Source organism: Athene noctua, chromosome 4, assembly GCF_965140245.1.
Source record: "Athene noctua chromosome 4, bAthNoc1.hap1.1, whole genome shotgun sequence".
NCBI lineage: Eukaryota > Metazoa > Chordata > Aves > Strigiformes > Strigidae > Athene > Athene noctua.
Window position 1 is genome coordinate 58,441,883 of NC_134040.1, and position 21,429 is coordinate 58,463,311.

Sequence of the window (21,429 nt, forward strand, 5' to 3'; positions counted from 1 at the left end):
CTTGTGTATCATTTTGCAGGGGTTATGCACTACAAGGGTTTACTCTACAGCTTGATGCTATCTCTTGCACATCCATTTCCACAGCAACAGAAAGCAATGAGCGTATTCTTACACGTAACAGAGGTCACACATCCAACATTTAACCTATCTTTACTTATAGATATGTGATAACTACTAGAAGTTATGAGTGAATATTCTACAATTTAGTCAATGCAGTTGCTGAAATCTTTCAGATTTCAGTACAGCTTACCAATTCTGCATTTCAGCTAGCAAGCTTGGTATATTTTTAATGCAGAAAACTAAAAATGAAAAAAATGCTGCAAGAGTGATTTCCTTGTTAAACACAGTATTATTTTTAAATATTTTCAGAGCATTAAATCACAGCAAACTGAACTTTCTTTGTTTCAAAACCACCTAGAGAGACCACTGCTTCATCATATGCCAACCAAAATACATTTTTAGAGCATCAGTTTCAATCATGAAATATAAAAATAGCTACATACATATGTTTATGCAAATTATTGTATTGCATGCAAATATATTTAAGCATAGCATTTGCCAAGAGGTTCATAAATAAAAACATTGCTGTACAGCTAGAAATAGTCAGAGGTGCAATAGTTTAAAGAGGTTAATATGTTTCTACATAGAAAGCAGAAAGCTACACCATTTTCTTACACACAAAAGACAACTTTTCAGCAACAAACTCATCCTGAAGATTAATATTTTGTTGATAAATGCATACACATACAACTCCACCCAATATGGAAAATACTGAGACCACTTTTTCTTAAGATATAGTGATGCAGTGATCCTGACCAGAAGACCACTGTTCATCAAGAACTCAGTTATCCACACAACAGTCTACCTGAGCAGGTCTAGGCTTGAGCTGTGCTGCACAAACTCCTGGGGTGCAGGATAAACCTAGCCAGCTGATTGTAACAGAGAAGCCTGCGGGCAGCTCCTGTGTGGTACCAGGGATTGAGCCATCTGTGTGTCCTCACCTAAATTTATGGAACATTGTGCAGCATAAAGTTCTCAACAAAACTTCATTTCTGTTTGACAGTTGAAATGAGTAAGAAAATACAACAGTAGCTTGAATGACCAAAAGGGGGGAATCTCTTCTATGAACAGGGAGTGCACAGCATAATGCACATGGACTAGCAGTCTTTTTTGATGTTGCACGACCTTGGGGTTCCCATCATCTGTGCGATGCAAAATTATGTACACGATTTTCTCTTTTCTGCATCAGCTCTAATAAATAGCATTTTAAACGATACTTCACAGTCTGAGTGCCTTTTTTACTGGGATCATAATGGACCAACATCTCCTGATGAAAAACACTTAAAGCCATGACAGAGATAACAAAATAACAGTACTAACAAAGACAGCAACAGGAGAAGCTGAATCTCCATATCCTTTTTAGCCTGTGAGACTAATGAACTGGTATCTGGGTAGGAGGGAAGCATTCACCAACAGGTTACATTTGTGATGCTTATTTGAACTCCCAATATGCAGGGTCAGAAACTAATCATTTTCAAAGCTGAGTGGAAGGTAGAGGAAGTGGGAAAATGGATGAAAAATTATCTTCCAGAAGGTTTAAATTTAATTATTATTTATATTCTCAAAAAAAATATGGATTTATTGATTTAATTAAGTGGGAAGAAGTCCAATGTCTGTCTTTGGAGACCCAAAAAGTAATTTCCTCCCAGGCAAGCAAGCAAAAAACCCTGGTGTTTTGAATATTATAGGTTCTTCTCATAAATAGGAGATTTCCACCCTCCAATCCTCTCCATCCCTTCCTTCTCCTCAAAACAAAAAGCCTACTTGTACTTCTGACACTTTCATTAGAGGGAAGAGCTGGAATCAGGAACTTATTACTTCACCACTTACACTGAGACACTGAGAAAGATGCTTTACATTTGCTTACTGTAACTTGCAAAGTGCAAATACATTTGTCCACACAATTCAGAAACGAAAATACTTATCAAGACTTAGAAATGTTGGTAATTTTATATTAGAGTACTATACAACTTTTTCAAGTTACAGTTATTTCTCTGTATTTTTCAATTTTACACAGTCTTAGCATGCTAATAACAAAAAAGTTTGAATATAACTAATTCAGGAAACTTCAACAAAAAATGCAACCAACTTCAAAATACATTCTTATCTGCTTCAACAATGAGGTCACCATGACATACCTATTTCCAACAGTTTCCCAAATACTACTTACCAGGAAAACCTTCAAAAGTGATTCTATCCCCAGGTGCTGCCCCAGCTGGGGGAGACAGAATTTCCACTTTTTCTGGGGAGCTGGCACACATCACCATTGCTTGAGATACTACCCCTCTCATTTTTGCAGGCTTCAAGTTACAGAGTAGTATTGCCATCCGGTTCTGCATCTTGGGGGAAGAACAGAGAAGGATATGAGTACTTAAATGTCATATATTTCATTATAACAAGAGAATTACAATGAAAGACCATAACATGGGCAAGAGAAGCATACAGCAACAGATGCACAATTTTAATGCCTGCACATCAGTACCAAATAACATTTAAACCACTTAAGAGTTGGCCAGTGAATAATGGAATAAATGCTGAATTGGGACACACTTAAGATGGAAACATAAAATGTGCAATTCAGAAATCCCAAAACCTGGGGATGCATTTCACCCGCAATTCATCTTTATTCATTCTAAATTACCACTTGAGTCCACTTTCAATATGGTACTATTAGCCAAACAATTTCCATTTATTAATAATATTAATAAAAACACACTCTACAAATTAAGCTAGGTAATAGATAAAAATTTCAAACTGAGCACTGAAAGCATACATGTGGTTTACATAATTAATTCACTTGAATCTTAATCTGTATCTTATTTACCCCTAATGCTTTGATTTTTTTAAAACACTGAAAATGGCTTTATATACTGTGCACTGCAATTTGTTAGAGCAAAACTGTAAAACTATGTTTCTTTCTTTGTTGTTTTATTTTCCATGAAAATTACAACAGTAAACCAAAGAAAACATACTTTGTCAGGGGAAACTGCCATGCTTCAGCCTAGGAAACAAACACCACTTTCAAACTGAATAAAAATGAAACCCAGAACATGCTTAAGAGAATGTAAGAAAGTAAGGAAGTCTTAATTCTCATACTTCTAGTGCACATATATATACACTCCTATTTCTAAATTTCAGTCTTTGTACATCACAATATAAACTTTAAACAAAGTTGCAGGATTAGTATTTAATAAAACTCATACGATCAAGTATTCCAAATGCTGCATATTTTCCAAGTAGAAAAGTTTAAAAAGCAAAAATATATACCTCCAAAATTAAGCAGTTATAATGAAAAGTTGATCTTGCATAAGTTTCAAGGGAGCTCATTGACTAAAAATTTCTTAAGTTATTGCTAGCAATATAAATTGCCCAAAACACAAGAAATGGCTGTAAAATGTCAGTGACTCTAAAATGCAGTTGTAGACATTTATCTACCACTGAATAACAATTAGCAAATGGATATATAGAATAAAAGAAACAAGATTTGGCACTCAATTTTAGTTTTGAGTAACTGGAAAAAATTCTAGACTTCGGAGTATTGCTTTTTATTACAGATTATACAATTGACAAAACCAGGCTGCATTAATACATAAATGGAGATCACCGTCAAGCTAACAGGAAAGAAAAACAGACTAGCATCACATCATTCTTTTCTCACCACTCACAGTGGCCCAAACTTTTATATATATTGCATGAGACTTCTGTTTAAGTTGATGATCACTACAAAATTAAGGTTTTTACTAGAAAGTATCTTCAAATGCTTTTGAAACACTGCTCTAATACTAAGATATGGGCATTGATTTCACAAATAAGTGGTATGAAAACTCATAAGGTTAAATAAATATTGTCATAAAAAAAGAAAAACCCACCCCAAGATGGGCAGCCAAAACCAGAACATTGCTATTTCAAGGATTGTTTTTTTTCCCTTTTCATTACAAATGGCTCCATTTTTAAACTGTTTTCAGATAAAGGACAGTTCCCTAAGCATAGAGAAAAAAAATAAACTAGACCTAAATAAATGCTTCCTAACAATGCAAAAGTTTTTAGGTCTGTTTTATTTAAATTGGTTGTGTTAGTTTTTATAGAAAGTACTTACTGTAATGTTTCCAGAAAACAGGGCTTCAATCACAACAGTTGATCCCTCTGTACTCATGCAAAAAAAATTGCTTACAAACCACCAAGTAATCTGATGTTTCGGTATCATTCTACCTGCATTGCTCTTAGGAGATTTTTTTACAGTAAATGATAAATAAAACGCTGAAATGTGTCAAAACACTACAAAGAGTCAGATCCAGTAATTCTACTGATGGCTACTCTCTGCAACCCCATAAGTTAGAGGAACAAAAGAAACAATCTAGCTTTTCATAAGTAACTGTAAAAATAAATTGGGGATTTTCCTCACATACTTTCCTGACACTTAAAAGGACACAAACAGAAAAATTTTATGTCTATCGGAAACTCATAAGCCTTCAGCATCTCAGGACATCTTTGATACATAAATGAGCCAAGAATCACAGAAACATCTAGGTTGGAAAAGACCCTGAAGATCATCCAGTCCAACCATTAACCTAGCACTGACAGTTCCCAACTACACCATATCCCTAAGCACTATGTCAACTCTACTCTTAAACACCTCCAGGGATGGGGACTTCACCACTGCCCTGGGCAGCCCATTACAACACCCAATAACCCCTTCTGTAAAGAAACGCTTCCTAATATCTAGATGAATAAGAATAATCAAAGGAAATTCAAATGTTATCTCCTTGCAAGAGTAACAACCTCTGCTAGCCTTCCAAAGAGACAATCCTTCTGTTTCAGAAATCCACAAACTTCAAAACTGATAATTCAACCAGTGAGAAACTGATTTAGTTTCAGCACAAATGTTAGTTGCTACAGTTTCTATGGTTGGACACACAGCTACTTCACATTCAGAATAAAACAATGCATCTTCCTAACACGCTTGGGGTGTTTGTGTACAGAAAGGAAGCAAAGAAACTAAAACAAAGAAAAATTAATCCTGAAATTTACCATACAGAAAAAACACAACGTTATCCTTGAGGCACAAGTGTTAAATTGCTCATTTTCTTAGGTAATCCTTGAAGTTGCTTGTATAACTGATTATCAACTAACTACCCCTCTATATCTCAAAATCAGATACCGTGACAGACTGCAACAGCTAGTGAGTATGTTAAAACCAACACACAGATTGCTTTAAAACCAGAATGAGTTGCAATGCCAACAGCAAGAAAAAGTCCTCCTCAATTTATTACATGCTTGTCTGGATCTTAAGTTTGCCAGTGAACATAATTTACAAGTCACAAGCTTGCTTACACAGATATTCCTATTTGTTTCATATCTGAAGAGAAACAGAGCAGCATTTAATATAGCCTTGAAGCATAATTTTATAGCTGAGGAAAAAAGTGGTTTGCTTTAAGAAGTGTCTTATGTTACACAGAATGTGTAATAAGTTTACAGTCATGCTGTAGTCCTTGTTCTTTATGATTTATATAAACATGCTTTCCCTGCAGACTTGACAAAGAAAATTAGAAGATCAAGAGTATGTATAAAGAATATAATTACCATTATAAGAAAAAGAAATACAAATTCCAGTACCATTTGCTAATTCCTGGGTGGACAATGCTAACCCTCAAACAATGATCTAGAACAAAAAAGATTAAGTCACTTAAGTAGAAAGAAAAAGTTTCTGCTATAAAAACGAGACTAAGTCGTTCATAACGGATACAGTTGTAACATGTCCTCTCACAAAAAATGGTTGTAGGATAGTGTTTCTGGAGGCTGATTGTGGCCTTTTCTTCCTAGGTTTAAGATACATACTCAGCATTCTTGTCCTTCACTTTTGATCACTGACATGAGGATCTCTTAAGCTAAAGGGGATCTCAGGAGGCAAAAAAAGCAACATGTGAGAATTGTCCAAATGTCAAGAATGATTGCCTGAAACAGGTACTGATGCTAGAAGAACTCACGAGTTCCACTTCAAAAAGCCAAACACAGTGGAGAAAAGCTATCGAATCCTGCTGACATTTCAGAATATTCTCCAACTGTCCCTGGCTGCTGCTGAGAGCTCAGCACTGGCATGGTCCAACTCATGCTTCAGTTCCATATCCTTGTTACTGATGACACATGTATCGATCTATATGTGATACTTGAGGGTGCAACTTCTGAATTCCGTCCATCAGTGGTGCACAAAAACATTATGTACCACACATAAAGAGGGCATGCAAGAAATTTTCACACCCATAAATAACTTGCACTGCATACTGAAATGTTAATGAAGATACACATTATGCTCCCCAGTGAAAAATAAAATCAGATGATACAAATACTACAGCCTCAAACACTGCTAAATTACCACATCAAACACTGCAATCATAAATAGATTAATTTTTGGTGAATTATGTCTATACTTGACCTGAATATTTATTTTTATTTAAATGTATGGCAGTAGTCACATGCCAGGCCTTCACATTTTTGAACACTTCAAAAAACACAAAAAGATGGCAGCTTGCCCCTTAGAATTTACTTGCCAAAACCAAAACCAGACACACAAACTGTTCCCAAGAATGATCCCTAATTCTCTGTTAATGAGTGCTTTGGATTATTTTTTCCAGACAGAAAGCAGGTTAAAAAAGACAGACTGTGACTGCTGCTGCATTCTATACACTTCATGTTCACACATTTATTTAGAAAGGCTTTTAAGATGTTTCTACACACTTTCTTGAGAGTGGACTGCTAAAAATGAGCAATTTGAATTTCTGCCCACTGCAAATCCAGTAACTAGACATTATCTGGTGATTAGTGCAGAATAGTTTTTATGTCCAGTCATTTTTTTCAGTTAAGTAACTTTCTGTATCATAAAAACAAATCACAATTTTAGTTGCCTCCTACATCTGCAGTCTTACCATGGGGACAGGGTGTGAATTGAAAAGGCATTTGAGAACATGTAGCTTTCCACACTAAGAGCAATTCCTTCATGACCTGTTTTGCAGTTGCTCTATACAATACTTGCTTTAATTGCCAAGCTTGTATTTGAATTTCGAAGCAGCCTTCAGTCAATTCTTCCCTTCCACTAACCCTCTAAAAGAGGTGTGACAGGAAAATGTAATCTTGAAGTCTTAGGTCGTTCCCAAGACATACACAAACCATGCATGTCAAACACAGAAGTGTATCAACAACAACAACAACAAAAAAACATAGAGGCAGACTATTCCAGATAGGGAAGTAAAAACATGCATTTTGTATTCCACTGTTGTTTAAGCCACTCACTGCCAAGTAAGTTAAATTTACATGCTCTTTGCTTTACTCCATGTCAAACACTTCAGTGGGCTATAAAGAGTTGAAAGGCAAAGGTTTCAAAAGTTTGGATAACAGCAAAAAAGATATTATGGGTTCTAGAAAACCTAAAGGGAGAGTCTGTTTGGTTTAGGAGCCCACTGTGTACCAATGGCATCACAGACAAGTAAGATCCCAGGATAGCAGCACTGTTAAGAAGAAAGGAACTGATTTGGGGTAAGGGTACTTCTCCGTTTGGTGTTAAGCATTACTTCCATTTGCATTTTGGTTTTGTTTTCATGACTGTAATTAGCAGAATATAAACACATCCTCTAAACAGAGTAAGATCTTAAGAAAGGAAAAGCTATCAGTAAGTAATTTTGTCAATACCTGATCCAGAGGAACATGTTTCACTAAACCACTAACAACAGTCCTTGGGCTTCCTTCACCAACATCCACTTCTTCAACGTACAGAGTGTCTGCATCTGGATGCTTTTCAGCAGTAATAATGCAGCCAACACGAAGATCCAAACAAGAAACATCTACAGGTTTTGCATTACTACTTCCAGCAGCTGGCTGCTGTTTCTTCTCCTTCTTTTCACCTATTAAAAAAAGTTTAGTTCATGAAATAAACTTTTCAAAAAGCATAAATAATATATATATATATATATATAACTACTGCAAGGGGAAAATGCTCTACAATTTCATACAGAGCAAAGAGTTAGCACCTCTATTACTAGTTTCCAGTGGAGAATCATCATACACACTTCAATTTAGAATGTTACTACAAATAACTACCACCAGACAGGGGTATTTTCTTGTTTGTAAAACGAAGTCATCCCGAACTTTACGTGTAGCTAACACGTAACACAGCTAAGTGACATATACACTCTTCTAAAGGCCACATCAATAAGCCTAATAGTACTGTTTTCATAATTAGCAATTATCAGTAAGTCTTGCTGTTGAAACACCATGGCAAAGGGAAACTAGACAATCACAAGTCATCAGGTTACTAATGCTTCTGACAGTGGACAATGCTACGTTGCTCCAACTGTACTGTTACAGTTGCAAAATAACCCTTCAAGATGATCTTGGCTAACATTCTTCACTTCCCAAATGTACTAGTGTGTGAGAAAATTCATGGCTTACAAGGTTCCACTCACGTGGAGTCTTTATCCCATGGCAATGCAAGGCTTTATCATCACCCATATATACTACATAGTATAAAAGAGCAGTGAAGCAACACTCTCCATACTCAGCTTCTTATTTAGATATTCCTTTTGAGATGAGCAAGTTACATCCAGTTTGCATATACGATTGTCCTGTTTAAAAGGCATTCAATATTTGTTTAACAACTACAATCTCTGGGGGATTAAGAAATGTCTAAGAAGTGCTTTACTTAAAATAAGCATATTCTGTTATTCTTTCATCCAAGATAGCTTACATATTAATGTAAGCTAAACTCCCTTCTTTAGGGAGGAAAAAAGGAAAAGTGGTCACAGCATGCAATTTGACTCGTTTATGATTGCTCTAGTACATGGTTGAAATTAAATACTACATTCAATAATAAAAAGGCATTATGTTTTTTAACATAAGCAATAGCTCTTCAAAAATATTACAGTTCATATATGATGAATAAAAAGCTCTAGTGTTTATGATTGGGTTTTATTAATCTAATTGTAAACAGACTACAATTAGACTAATAAAACTAGTCATATATACAATAATTGAAGAGAAACTGAAAAAATACTGTCAAAATAGTTAATACCTAAGATTATATCAAAGGCCTCCCAACTTTGTCCTTGGTATCATTCCACACTGTTCTCCTCTTCATGACATTTCTCTACAATGGTTTGGAGTCAAAAAAAAAAAAATTCACATGCTTCTAGCCCCCTAGTTATTTCACTTTAGAAAAATTACGTCTGTCACCAAATAAGGAAGAAGAGAACATAGCAGAGCATGTCTGTACACAGCATATATACCGATGCACAGGAAACATCCATTTCAGTGCCGCAAGCTAAGAAGAGAACTGCACTCCTCTAGCCAGTGTCAGTCAGCCCAGAATCAATATCCAGAGAAGCTTCACAGATGAAGTTTGCAAGAGTGAAACAAAGAACATGGGAATAACCATAGAGAAAACAGATGAGAAAGGTGACAGAAAGCAAAGGGTTTTGAGATATTCTCTAATTTCATCAATTTGAAGACTGAAAAACAAATTTTACATATTGATTACTCTGATTCTTAAATGTTATACCTACAATGGATATTGAACTTCACAGAAACAGCCTGTTCAGGGCTTCTATTTAATGTTCACACTCTATTTCACCTTTTTCCAAATACAGTCACTGGAAGGAAGAAGTTAAATACATTGCTTTCCAAACTAAAGCTACTTATACAAGATAAGGAGAAATACAAGAAGTTTTATTTTTCCTTACCAACTGAGTACTTGCTCTGTAGCCACTGAATATGTGAAGTAATTGACTGATATGACATGTAGCCTCTGCTTTTATATTTACAGCTCTGTGGAATATTGATGCGTGAAAGGCTGAAGTACACCAAAAAAACCTGAAGGAGCTTATAAGCCTGCACACAGCTCGACACAAAAAAATCAGAGATACAGTGCCCTATCAGCATAATATCCAAACACTGAAAAGCTGTACAAATAATTTCATCACTAACTAATAATTTGCATAAGAGAATGATTACAAAACAGAAATTACAAGATAGACACCTGTACATTTGTGCAAGTGTGATAGACACATTCTTCTATTAAAAGAGTTTGTTAAACAGAAGTCAATACAGACAGCTAAACAAGAAAAACAGGAGCAAAGGCATTAGGAACCCTACATATCCTCCTACATTTCTTCCCTGTTGCCAAAACCAGATTATGCTACCTATGTCCTCTACCCAGTACTTCCTCTTAGCCACACAATTTCACCAGTGTTGACATACATGTATCTGATCAATTCTGATGCAACTTCACAGCCTGTAAGAATTTTCCAGAGAAAAAAAGCACTTAAAGGACTCGGAAAACTGCAGTTTAGCACCCTTCCTTAAGTATTATGTTATGCTATTATCGCTTGCAAGGTATTTTGCTGAACAGGTCTATGCCTTCTGCTTGACCTGGCAGGAAAAAAAAAAAAAAAAAAATCTAAGCCTCACAACAGAAAGCCATCAAGTCTTCCAAAAACTTCTCTAAACTTAGTGTCCGCTTCCTTCCACACCCCACGTGTCCTTTTTTTTTTTTTTGCCCCCCCTTCTTTGTGTGTGTGTGTTTTGCTTTTGCTTTTTTCTGGTGCAAGTTTTTAGAGGTTGGGGGGTCTTGGGTTTTTTGTTGTTGGGGTTTTTTTTGTCTTATTTTTTTTTAAAAAAAAGGAGTTCATTCACATTAACAGAAAGTTGGCATGTATCCCATTTAAGTAAGGATCTGTAGCTTACTTGATGGCCTTCATTAGCTCCAAGTACTTCTAAAGTTTTAAGCGTAAGCACACGACACTTCCTACTGTGGCTGTACAAACTGGTTTTTTCTGTCCCTAAAATGATACAAAAGGACTTGCATAATTTAAATACCTTAATTGTATATCACTGCTAAGGAAACTTAAGTACCTCTTTTTTCTGCTTTTTCCTTCTTTTTTTCATCTTCACCTTTAATTTGATTTTTGGAACCAGGAGATGATGTGACTGCTGTAGGTTGTGGAACATCATCTGAAAATGACACTGTAGAAACGGTTGTACCAGGAGGAACAGCAATCTGTTTTACTAAAATCAAAACCACAAAAGTTAAGAGGGGCACCAGAACTTTGAACACTATATCATTTTAATTTTCCAACATAAATGAAAAAGTAGAGAGAACTGAAAATTTTGTTTAAATACCTAAACCACAACTGCTTAGTGAAGCACAACATTACAAAACACATTTCACAATCTATATAAGATTATTCTGATCAGTTAAGAACAATGCCTTCCCATTTTTAAATGGGAAAAAGTGTTAAATACAACAAAACATACAAGCAAACACCATGTCTTTTTGTAGCTTATTTGATTATCTAGTTATCTTTGCTACCAACTCCTTACTTCTCATTTGTGTTTGGTAGTTTCAGTTTCTAGCTATTGTCATATTGGAGACTATTCCATAATTTGCTATGCATAAGATCATTTTTATACTGAGTCAGATCATTCCTCAACTCTTTTTTCTAAGTAACTAAAGAAACTGAATTTGAATAATCACATTCTAAGGAATTACCTGCAGTCCTAAAATAATCTGTTGATTCCCCACTTCCCTTCTCTAGATTCTGCATGTTACCTTCATGTTTCTTTTTAAGCTGCTGATACAGAATTCTGAACACCATCTCACCATCAGTCTCACCAGATTAAAGGAGAAGAATCACCTCCTTTCCACATTCTGCTCTTCAAGAATCACATTAAGGCTTTTTACCAAATCATGGTACTGGATAAGCATCATCAGTGTGCTAGACAATATCATCTAGGTCCCTTTACCAAGAAAGGTTAGACGAGATTATTTTTCTAGGTCCCTCTCAACCTGTGACTAGCTACGGTTTGACAAATCCTTCTAGTGTCACTATCATGCATTTCTCCATTCTGCATACATGCTTTTTTTAACACTTCAGGACATTTATTAACTTTCCTGAAGAACTGCACTGTGGTTTTTGATACTTGCTCTCTTTAACACTAAAGCAATTTCCATGAATTATGTTCTTCCAAAGAATTTCTTTAAATCATTTGAATCTGAGATTGGTTGTACCAACAATCATTTGCTTGCTGTTTTGCTTGCTAGTTGTGGACTTTGTGTTTCTCAGATTTCAAAAAAAATATCTGAAGTGATATTTTTCAGACTGTGTCCATCTAATTTCTGTACTCAACTACTTAATACTGTCAAAATTAACATACACTGATTAACTTCAAAAGAAAATATCTAAATTTAATCCTACTATCTTTTAGATAAACTAGCTAAATAAAGGAATATATGTCCAGCTAAATATTAATTTCCTAGTCCCTTCCCATCTTGGAAAAAAAAAAAATCATATACCTTGAGACTTCTCTCTCAAGTGTAACATAACTGTGAAATATCCTATACCTGTCACGAAATGCAGCAGACTAACAAGACAGTGGAGAAATATAAACTAATGGTTTGGTTTAGCACATGAAAGGGCTTTATTCATGCCAAAAGGAGAAACAGAATTGTCTGCATTTATAAAATGCTAGTCTTTTTGAAGACTGCATCTGATATTTTACTAGTAAAACATTCAGTATGGTTGAATGCTAGCAGCCAGCTACACTGAATACTATCTCACCCAATTCACAATACTGACAGCATGGGTAAAAATAGTAATAGCTGCTGAGGGCAGAAGAGGCTTTCTCTGGAAATAATTTTAAAGAAGGATCTGAAACACTTCAGTTTTGTTTTTTCACCTTTCTTTTTTAACAGGGATTATATAACGATGGTGCGAGTTGAAGACAGCTACACAAAGGAGTGCAAAGAAGGAAAAACAGTGCAATGAAAGGCTGGTCTTACTAAAGCATGGAATCAAAAATTCAAAACAGATTGCTTCTAATTTTACATTACCACAGATTTTCTAATAAGTCAGTGCCCATCTGTACTTTGAACTCTGTCTTGATTTTCCATAGGGTTTTTCAGTCATGCTAGATTAAATATTCAGAGTATCAAGAAGTGTTACACATGCAACAATTTTCAAAGGTATTATAAGAAGGCATTGTCATCAGTCAAATTTGGGGTTTATTATGAAAGGTACTGTGCAAAAACATACAAAGAACCAGTTCCATGTCTGATTAAGATTTGGCATAGGCTTACAGTTTACTAAAATACTGGAATTGAGTAACTTGTCATAAGCACAGAACCTGGGAAAATAAGAAATGCAGTTACATACATAAAGATAAAAATCAAGATGAAGATAGTTTTGATCATATTTTCTGCTAACTAGATCTATGTTGTATGAGGACAGGATTTTTTTTCCCACCTCCATTTCGAATTTCTGCCTGAATCAGCTCCTGCTTCAGTCCTTCAATTTCTTTCTTCAGTTTAGCATTTTCCACACGGAGCTTCTTCTCTTCTCGGAGAGATGCCTGCAAGACTAGAGTTGACAGCGTATTAAAAACAAGAGCTTTCAATAATTGCCAAACGATGAAGGCTAAACAGAGGCTTTGTTTTTAAAGAAAAGTGAAAAACAGTGAGCCAAACACTGAAAGAGTGAAAACTTTCAAGTACTATATAATCAGAAATATTTTGGAATAATTTTTTTGTTCAAATAGCCATTTTTTACAATACTTATGTACTCAAGTTGCCTCTCAATATACTAGCTTCTCAGCCCTGTAAATAGACTCACAAGAAAAAATTCCAAGAAACCTATTAGAAAAAGCTTGAACATGTTTGTAGTATGGAGCACCTTAATACACTGATACCGGTATGTAAAAAATATCAAAGCTGAAGGTATGACACTCTTAAAGGAATACCATAGTGGTGAAAAAGCAGTAACACATTCAGACAAACGTAGTCTCATATTCTTCCCAGCACCCTTTCTCCCCCCGCCAAGTGCAATTGTGTCCTATCAAATTTCCATAATCTGTTTGTGTCATTAATCCTTCCTAATTCATGCCTTTTCTATTTCAGAATAAGCAGCTTCAAAAAAAAAAAAAAACCAAAAAACACCCCAAACCACAAAACAGTGAAGCAGTGCTACTATTACAAGCTTTATCTTGGAGAACTTGAAACACACTTAAAAGGCTGACAGTACCAATGAAGTTGTCCATGTGCTCATTATTTCCTATGAGTATTTAAAGCTAACCATCTGGTTAACAGTTTTTCATACGATAGGTAATTCCTTACTAGCTTTCTCCTTGAGCAGAGCAACTTGTTGCTTGAGGTATTCAATAACTTGATCGGCCTCTGCACCCTTCTGCTCCAGTCTGTTCAGCACTGCATTGTTGGCTGCCATCTTCACCAAGAAACGAGCTAAAAACCTAGACAAACAACAGACAGTCTAAAATTAATGACTTCTTAACGTAAAAATGCTATCATCTCTTACCACATGAAGCTGTTCTAAAATCAGTTGCTGAATAAGAAAATTTGCTAAGCAAACAAGCTAGGCTCCCACCTCCTAATGCACAGCCTAAACAAAAAGCAACGTTAAAAGAGAATCTAATATTTGACAGCTGCTTTCAACTATTTTGGAAGAAAAGTTACTTTTCTTCCCAGCTGCAGAAAACATGTTCTTCCTTCATGAAACAGAAAAAAATCCCCCTTCTCAAAAAGAAAGTTCTGAAAAAAACAGAAAAGAAAGGAAATAAAAGGGAAAAGGTTGAACAGGAGAACATTGTATCCTGGTTTTAGCTGACAAATTTATTAAGTGTATGCAGAATTTTACTGAGAATAAGAAAATGGAAACATCCCACAAAAATTTCCAAACTTCTCTAATAAATTTACTCAGAATATACTCAATACTTCATGCAATTGTCGTTATGTATACATTAAGAATTTACTGTTATTTTACTTTTAAGCAGAATTCATCAGCATTTTTACTCATCTCTGATTAATACAACTTCTACTGTGGGTTTACACCTTCAGAGTTATTTTAGCAGTGATTTCCATTGTCTTAATTTGTTTCCACTGAAATGAAAGGCCAGGCACACAGGTAACAAATTAAAGAAGCAGGAAACACAAAAGACCAGTAAAGGCAAGAGCACAAATAAATGCTGTCTAACACTCTTTTAGGATGTTCAACAGCTTTTACTGGGTTTCTCTAATGTTCCTGAAACCAGCTATGTGTTGTGTACAGCCCTGATTTCTTGAAAGCTACCAAATTTGGCCTACTTCCTTCTCTGCTACATTTGTGTATAACCATAAAAGCTCATACAGTAGTAACAGAGTAATGAAATAGTTACTGTCAATCCTATCTGCAGCAGATAATGCTTTTACCCTCCCACTCAGTACCTAGATGAAGAAAGAATCTGTACTAACAGCTGTTTCATCTCTAAATCAGGAAAACTGATTATAGGTGGGAAGAAAAGATGCCTTGCAGGTCTTCCAAGTAACAGTGATGTAATTCCTGTGAATTTTCCCATCAACGGGAAAAAGGGAAGAACTGGTAAGGAAACGGCAATCCAGATGTATTTATTGTCTCCTCATCAGAGCCCAATACAGCCTTTTTTCATACCAAACTGGCAGAAAACTTCCCATTTTATTGCAAGATTATTCTGACACTATGACCTAAATCTGTTTTTAACATACAAATATTCTCTGTTGGGATTTACAACAAAAGCCACGCTGAAGACAAAACAGCTCTAGCAATACCTGCAAGTCAAACAAACACAATTCCACTGGTGCCAGTATCAACATACCACCTTTGCTATACTCTTAAGTAGCTTACATTTGATATCTGATCTTCTACTACAAAGTCAATTCTCCACAGTTATACATCTTTTCAATTTATTTTTTTTTTTAAAGTGAAAGACACTGAATCAGGAATAGTGTAATTAGAAGTTCTCAAAGTAAAATTCACAAAGCCAGAGATACAGTAGTCAGATGGTGCATGCAGTATATTACTCCTGCAAAAGTGATGAATGAACCAACATCTTGCCTTCTTTGCAGCTTAATACAATCAAAGTCTGTTTTACACACACCATTTTGCTTAAGGATGCAAGAGTACTTCTGTCATCCCACCTTCCACTCATCCACAACAGATTTTTCTTTTAAAAGAAACTCTCACGGAGATATGAGCAGTAAAATCATCTCTCCGGGACAACTAAAGTAATTTCAATGTTCAAATTAATCTCTGCTAATAAATAATTTTGTTTTCATGTGCAGTCTGAAAACAGAGGGTTGTAAAAAGGAAAACAGCAATTCCAACAAATTACGGATTTAGATGTCAAATGGAAATAGACATAAAACTATTATGGCCAACACAGCATAATACAAAGCCTGGGGTATTACTGTCTGCATACCAGTAAGATTTCTTGCAAGCTACATATTCTCTCCAGGGAACACAATACTAACAGTGGAAACTTTGCCAACAACAACAGAAATGCTACTAAAACTTCAAAGTGAACAGAACTGGTACATTTTATAGGTTTTAGCCAAGTTGGCTAATGAACTGAAGATCTGGAAATAAAGTTACATGATTACAATGGGTAGACATTTTCCCACTTGTCAAATAAATTTCTGTAAACCTAGTATTGCAACAATAACACAAAGGAATAGGTATTTCCAATACTAATATAAAGAGCCAACAAGCTGAAATGAACTGCTGCACAGGCATAGAAACCCATACAGCAGAGTGATAACACCTGTATCTAAAAAGGGTGCATAATTTATTTACCTTTTTTTTTTTTTTAAGATCTACACTTTATTATAAAACATAGACTATTAAAAACATTAGCACTGCAACAGTCAAGGCTATAGTCAATGATTTGTCTGGATTTTTTTTTAACTTTACCCTATTTCCTTTGCTATCTATTACTCTGACACCCTCCCACTACACACACACACACAAAAAATCCCCTGACCCAACCAACTCCTATTGGCGATACACAAAGTAAAAACAGGAAAGAAAACCAGGAATAGTATATAGCTTAAAAAAAAAATAGAATCATATCTTATTACAGATACATTCTGACGTGTTTTGCAGGAAATGTTCCAGAGGCCAACTGAAAGTAAAGTCACTTCATACAATTGTGCCTAACAAGCTGCTTTCCCTTCACACAAAAAATACTTCTGAAAAACAAGTAAGGAGTAGCTAGATTCAAACCTTCTGAAAAGGGTAACCTCCTGAAGTTACCTGGTTGATCAGCTAAGGGAAACTGATTAATTTCAGACCTCTGAGGACTACTTTGTTACCTGCAATACATTTGGAACTGCTTCAGAACCCACCTGTTCCAATATAATGGAACTCAGTCTTCACATGAAAGATTCAACTCCTGCAGTTATTCATGAAGTTACACAATCAAAGCTGTTTAATTTCTCATCTTTCTACTGGCTAAGAGTTGAAAATATTTTTTTCGACAGAAAGCACTGCCTCCTGCGGTCTGGTAAGTAACTGTAGTACCTTCACAGGAGAAAACAGGCATTATTCTACTTCATTTCTCAATAACACATCATATGGAAGGGTCCCCAAAGCAGCAAACTCTCTATAATAAATCAAGTCTTCCCATATAGTACAAATTACCCTAAAATTTCAACGTTTTACAAATACTGGTTTATCAACACTGGCCTTGACCTCAGAAATATCTAGATCAAAAACCAATCACACCAAGAAGATGCTAAAAACACAAATCTTGTAGCTTACTCTTCAATATTAATATTCTGTTTTTAAAAGCAAGAAAAAAGCCAAAACCTCCATAAAATTAATGACAAGATTTAAAACTTAAACTCTAAAATTGTTTTTGGAATCTATCCATAGTCCAAACATGGAACCAATTACTTTTCACTATTGGAAAAGCAATCATTTAACCAAAAAAACAGAAATTGGAAGCCAACCGATTCTCAAAACATAAAGTAATTATCTTCAAGCATTCCTTTTTCCAGCTGGAGGTTTGAAACAGCTCAATACTTCGAAGTTCTCAGCTTTTTCTTGCAATGCTTTGTTAACATCAACACACAAAGTAAGGTTACTAACTGCACAAAATCTAACCTGCTTAGTAAGACTTACTGTTTACAGATCATGTTCTCCATGCATGCATCAAATACATCTATGACAGTGATGCAGCTTTATTTTGGTGTTTTAAATTCAGTAAAGTTTTGTGCTGCTCTCTCAGGTGACTGCTGCTCAGGTATTTCTTCTTCTCATTCTTTCCCACGGGCCTTAATGCAACACAACCAAACGCCATGTGTGTTTCAGTTGGTTACCCTGAGCACGTGTTGAATCTCAAAATACGTAAAAAGAAACAAACCCACAACTGTCTGCTTCTCTTCTCTCCCTCTCCCACATATACGCTAACTCATCCACAGTAAGAGGGTAAACTTTCACAGCTCACCACACCTGGACAACATTCTTCATTGCACAGCTGCTTTGATCCAAACCATCACTGCTCTTCACTCTGTGCTAGCTATGGAGCAATCAAGTATTTCTACAGCAAAGCCAATCCTACTGACCTTTAACAAAGAGAAGATAGCAATCACAAGATGGCCCAGATAGCATAAACATATTCCTTACAGAGAATGCCACATTCATGAACAGCCTCCAACCAAGACTTAAGATTAGGCAAGGAGCCACTACGGGAGAAAATAGAAGTCTGCAAAAAGACATGTTTGTTTTTCAATTGAGATGCTCTGTTCAAATTAGAAGTTTGTCATTAAGAAGCAGAACCAGTGGGACCCACCTTATTCTAAAAGTTATCAGCAATACAAAAATAATTTCTCCCATACTAAATAAAGTTCATTAATTTAAACTATAGAAAACATATTTAATGGCAATTCCTCTTCCTAAGCTTTTGGTCTTAAGTATCAAACAGCTCTCAAATCAAACTCCTTTTCTTCTGTGAGATGTCTCAAGATGCTTTGTTGTGGCCAACTTGTATAGCAAATTATTTATTCTACTTTCTGTAAAAGATAGAAAGTATCAACAATCACTCTGTTTCTGCAAGAAGTGTGTTCAATGACTTCTATCTGAGCATCTTTTTTGAGTATGGTCATTTCTGGCAGACAATCTTACAAAAACCCGTAAATGTAACAGAACGTGCCAGCTGCTTGCCAGATTCTGCTTTCCCATGCTTTGCCCTTCTATGAACTGATACGGACACAGTGAATCAGATTTAAGAATCTCACATCACACCTTTTTATTCTGCAAAGTAAGGAACAGTAGCGAGCAGATCAAAACAGAAAGAAAAAAGAATGGAACTCTTGTCTTTTGCTAAACCAAAGTATCAGTGCAACTAGGAAACTGTTGTGAAACTGTTGTAAGTTGTCCCATCATCACCTGTCAGAGAATCTGGATTCATGTTTTAACAATCAATGCTCTCTTACAGGTTTCTCCTAACTTCTGATAAAATATTCTAGATCTGATGCTGTAAACATCTTTGGCTAAGATTAACAACAGCTGATTTGATTTCACATTTCTGGTAGAAATTCCAAAACTATGAAAACTTAAACTATTAAAAAAGCCTGAGGAGAGCTACAACTGATTAGTTCTCAGATCAGGTTTTAGCTTTGACTTTATCATCTCCCTACTTCACTCTAATTAAAGCACAGAAGATCAGCAGCAGCTCTCAATTTGTCATTATGGAGGCAACGGGTCTAGAAATAGTTACAAGTTTGCAGTGATATAATTCTATTTCTAGAACATTTTGGAAATCAGCTATATTCAGTAAATTTCATGCCTTTACCTATCACTACCACAAAGATTGGGTGTTTCACTGGTTTTATACCTGCTACACATTGTATGCAATCATGGCTTTTACACTCTTTTACACTTTTTACACTTGTTCTCAGGAAATGCAGTTCTAAAGATTAAATGTTTCCAGGCTTCAAAAGACAGAGAAGAATCAGATTTACTGCAAAACACAAGTTTTCAAAAGTTTTATCTGTAGAAAAATCTAATTCCTCAATCACAGAATAAAATAAAACATGAAGCTGTTCACAAACTGTTTTCAAACAATGTGCCTTTTAAACCCATATACAAATAGGCTAAGGTATCAGTAAGCTGCAGTGTAATGCTGAGGAAGTAAACAGAAGTATCTTAGATATTAGCATTGCTTGAGCCTGCTTAAACACAATCAAAGCCCCGGTTTCCTTGTAACAGTGGAGCAAAAAGACACAGTGCGCCCCATTACACAATATCATTTCACCCAGATTGAAAAGGCAGGCTCAGATCAGTTAAGAATTAACTACCAGCTCATCCGTCTTCGAGAATAAAGTATGTTGTTAGCTCTGTAAGCGAAGAATGTAGTAGGTTTCCTGAATCTCACCTTGTCAAAGTAAGTTTACACAACTGAAAAATATGGTTTAAGGCCCTAAGCAAATGCATGTAAATGATCAAAACACAGACATCCTTCTCCACATACAAAGGAGACATAACTAAGTATTTTTGGCAGAAGAATGGCAAACACTTGAAAAGCAACAGCTAGCAATGACCAAAAAAAACCCCAACCAAACAACAAAAACCCCTCAAAACCCACCCAACCCAAACAACCCCAAAAATCCAGTGTATTTTTGTCAAAATTTTGAGCAATATTAATAAACAGCAGTGTAAAAAACTCAAAATCTATTAGTTATTGTCAAATAAATCACCATGGAACCTCATTTTTGACTCCAGTACTAGATCAGTGATCCCCTACCAGCTACTAGAAATGGGGCACTATAAAAGACCAAATTAAATTTTAACTATTATCCTTGTATTTTGCTAAAGAAGGAATGTTCTTTTTAATATGAGTAAAATGGAATTACAGACTAAAACATAAGAGGGTATTGTAAAGTTTGGCAATACGGTTTTGCAGACTTCAAATTACAAAAAGACATAAGAATTCTATCTTCCTCATTCTCCCCAAACAGGCGATTACTATAACTGGGGCTTTAAACAGTTCAACAGCCTGACAGGGTTTTTTTGAGCACTTAAATACAAGTTTTTAAATATTCATCAACTGTAAACTCCTGTGTAGTTAGTATTGAAAGCAATTTGCCGAGCAGCAAATTATTAGGCAAAGTAGTATATTTCTGCCATATGTTATTTCAACTCACATCTTTTGCACTGAGAGAGTCAGAGTAATTGCTTTGCAGATTTCCAAAAGACTAACATGTCTAACAGTCCATCCAAGAAGCAATGCCAGCCCTAAGATATGATTTGCTAGCTCTGGAGACTGCAGTTCAACCCTTCTGGCTGCCAGATAAATCAGGCTCAGTCCCAGCTGCAGACAGGTCTTTTAGTAGCCCTAAGAGCCCACCCCTCCCTATTTTAAATATATATTAAGTAGTAAAAACACACACAACCAAACTTTTTTGTATTGAAAAACACTGCAGCATGAAAGAGATTTTTTTAAAATGTGATGGAACATTGCACAAAGAAAAGGCCATCCATTGTGAGACAACAGAAGTTACTCAGTAATGATTATTTTTAA

The 21,429-nt window shown here is 35.5% G+C and overlaps 1 protein-coding gene across 3 annotated transcripts in view; it reads right to left on the reverse strand.

Moving 5' to 3' along the window:
* AIMP1 (aminoacyl tRNA synthetase complex interacting multifunctional protein 1) overlaps positions 1-21,429 on the reverse strand; it is a 38,932-nt gene that overhangs the window by 4,579 nt on the left and 12,924 nt on the right. For 2 of the 3 annotated variants that reach the window (XM_074903982.1, XM_074903980.1), the window contains exons 2-6: positions 14,213-14,346; positions 13,347-13,460; positions 10,957-11,109; positions 7,741-7,952; positions 2,231-2,399 (exon numbers count right to left, since the gene is read on the reverse strand). In XM_074903982.1, coding sequence (XP_074760083.1) covers positions 2,231-2,399; positions 7,741-7,952; positions 10,957-11,109; positions 13,347-13,460; positions 14,213-14,321 — 757 coding nt within the window. In that variant the 5' untranslated portion in view covers positions 14,322-14,346. Of the gene's footprint in view, positions 1-2,230; positions 2,400-7,740; positions 7,953-10,956; positions 11,110-13,346; positions 13,461-14,212; positions 14,347-15,343; positions 15,355-21,429 lie in introns of those variants that run through there. The other variant, XM_074903981.1, reaches the window with a different exon arrangement.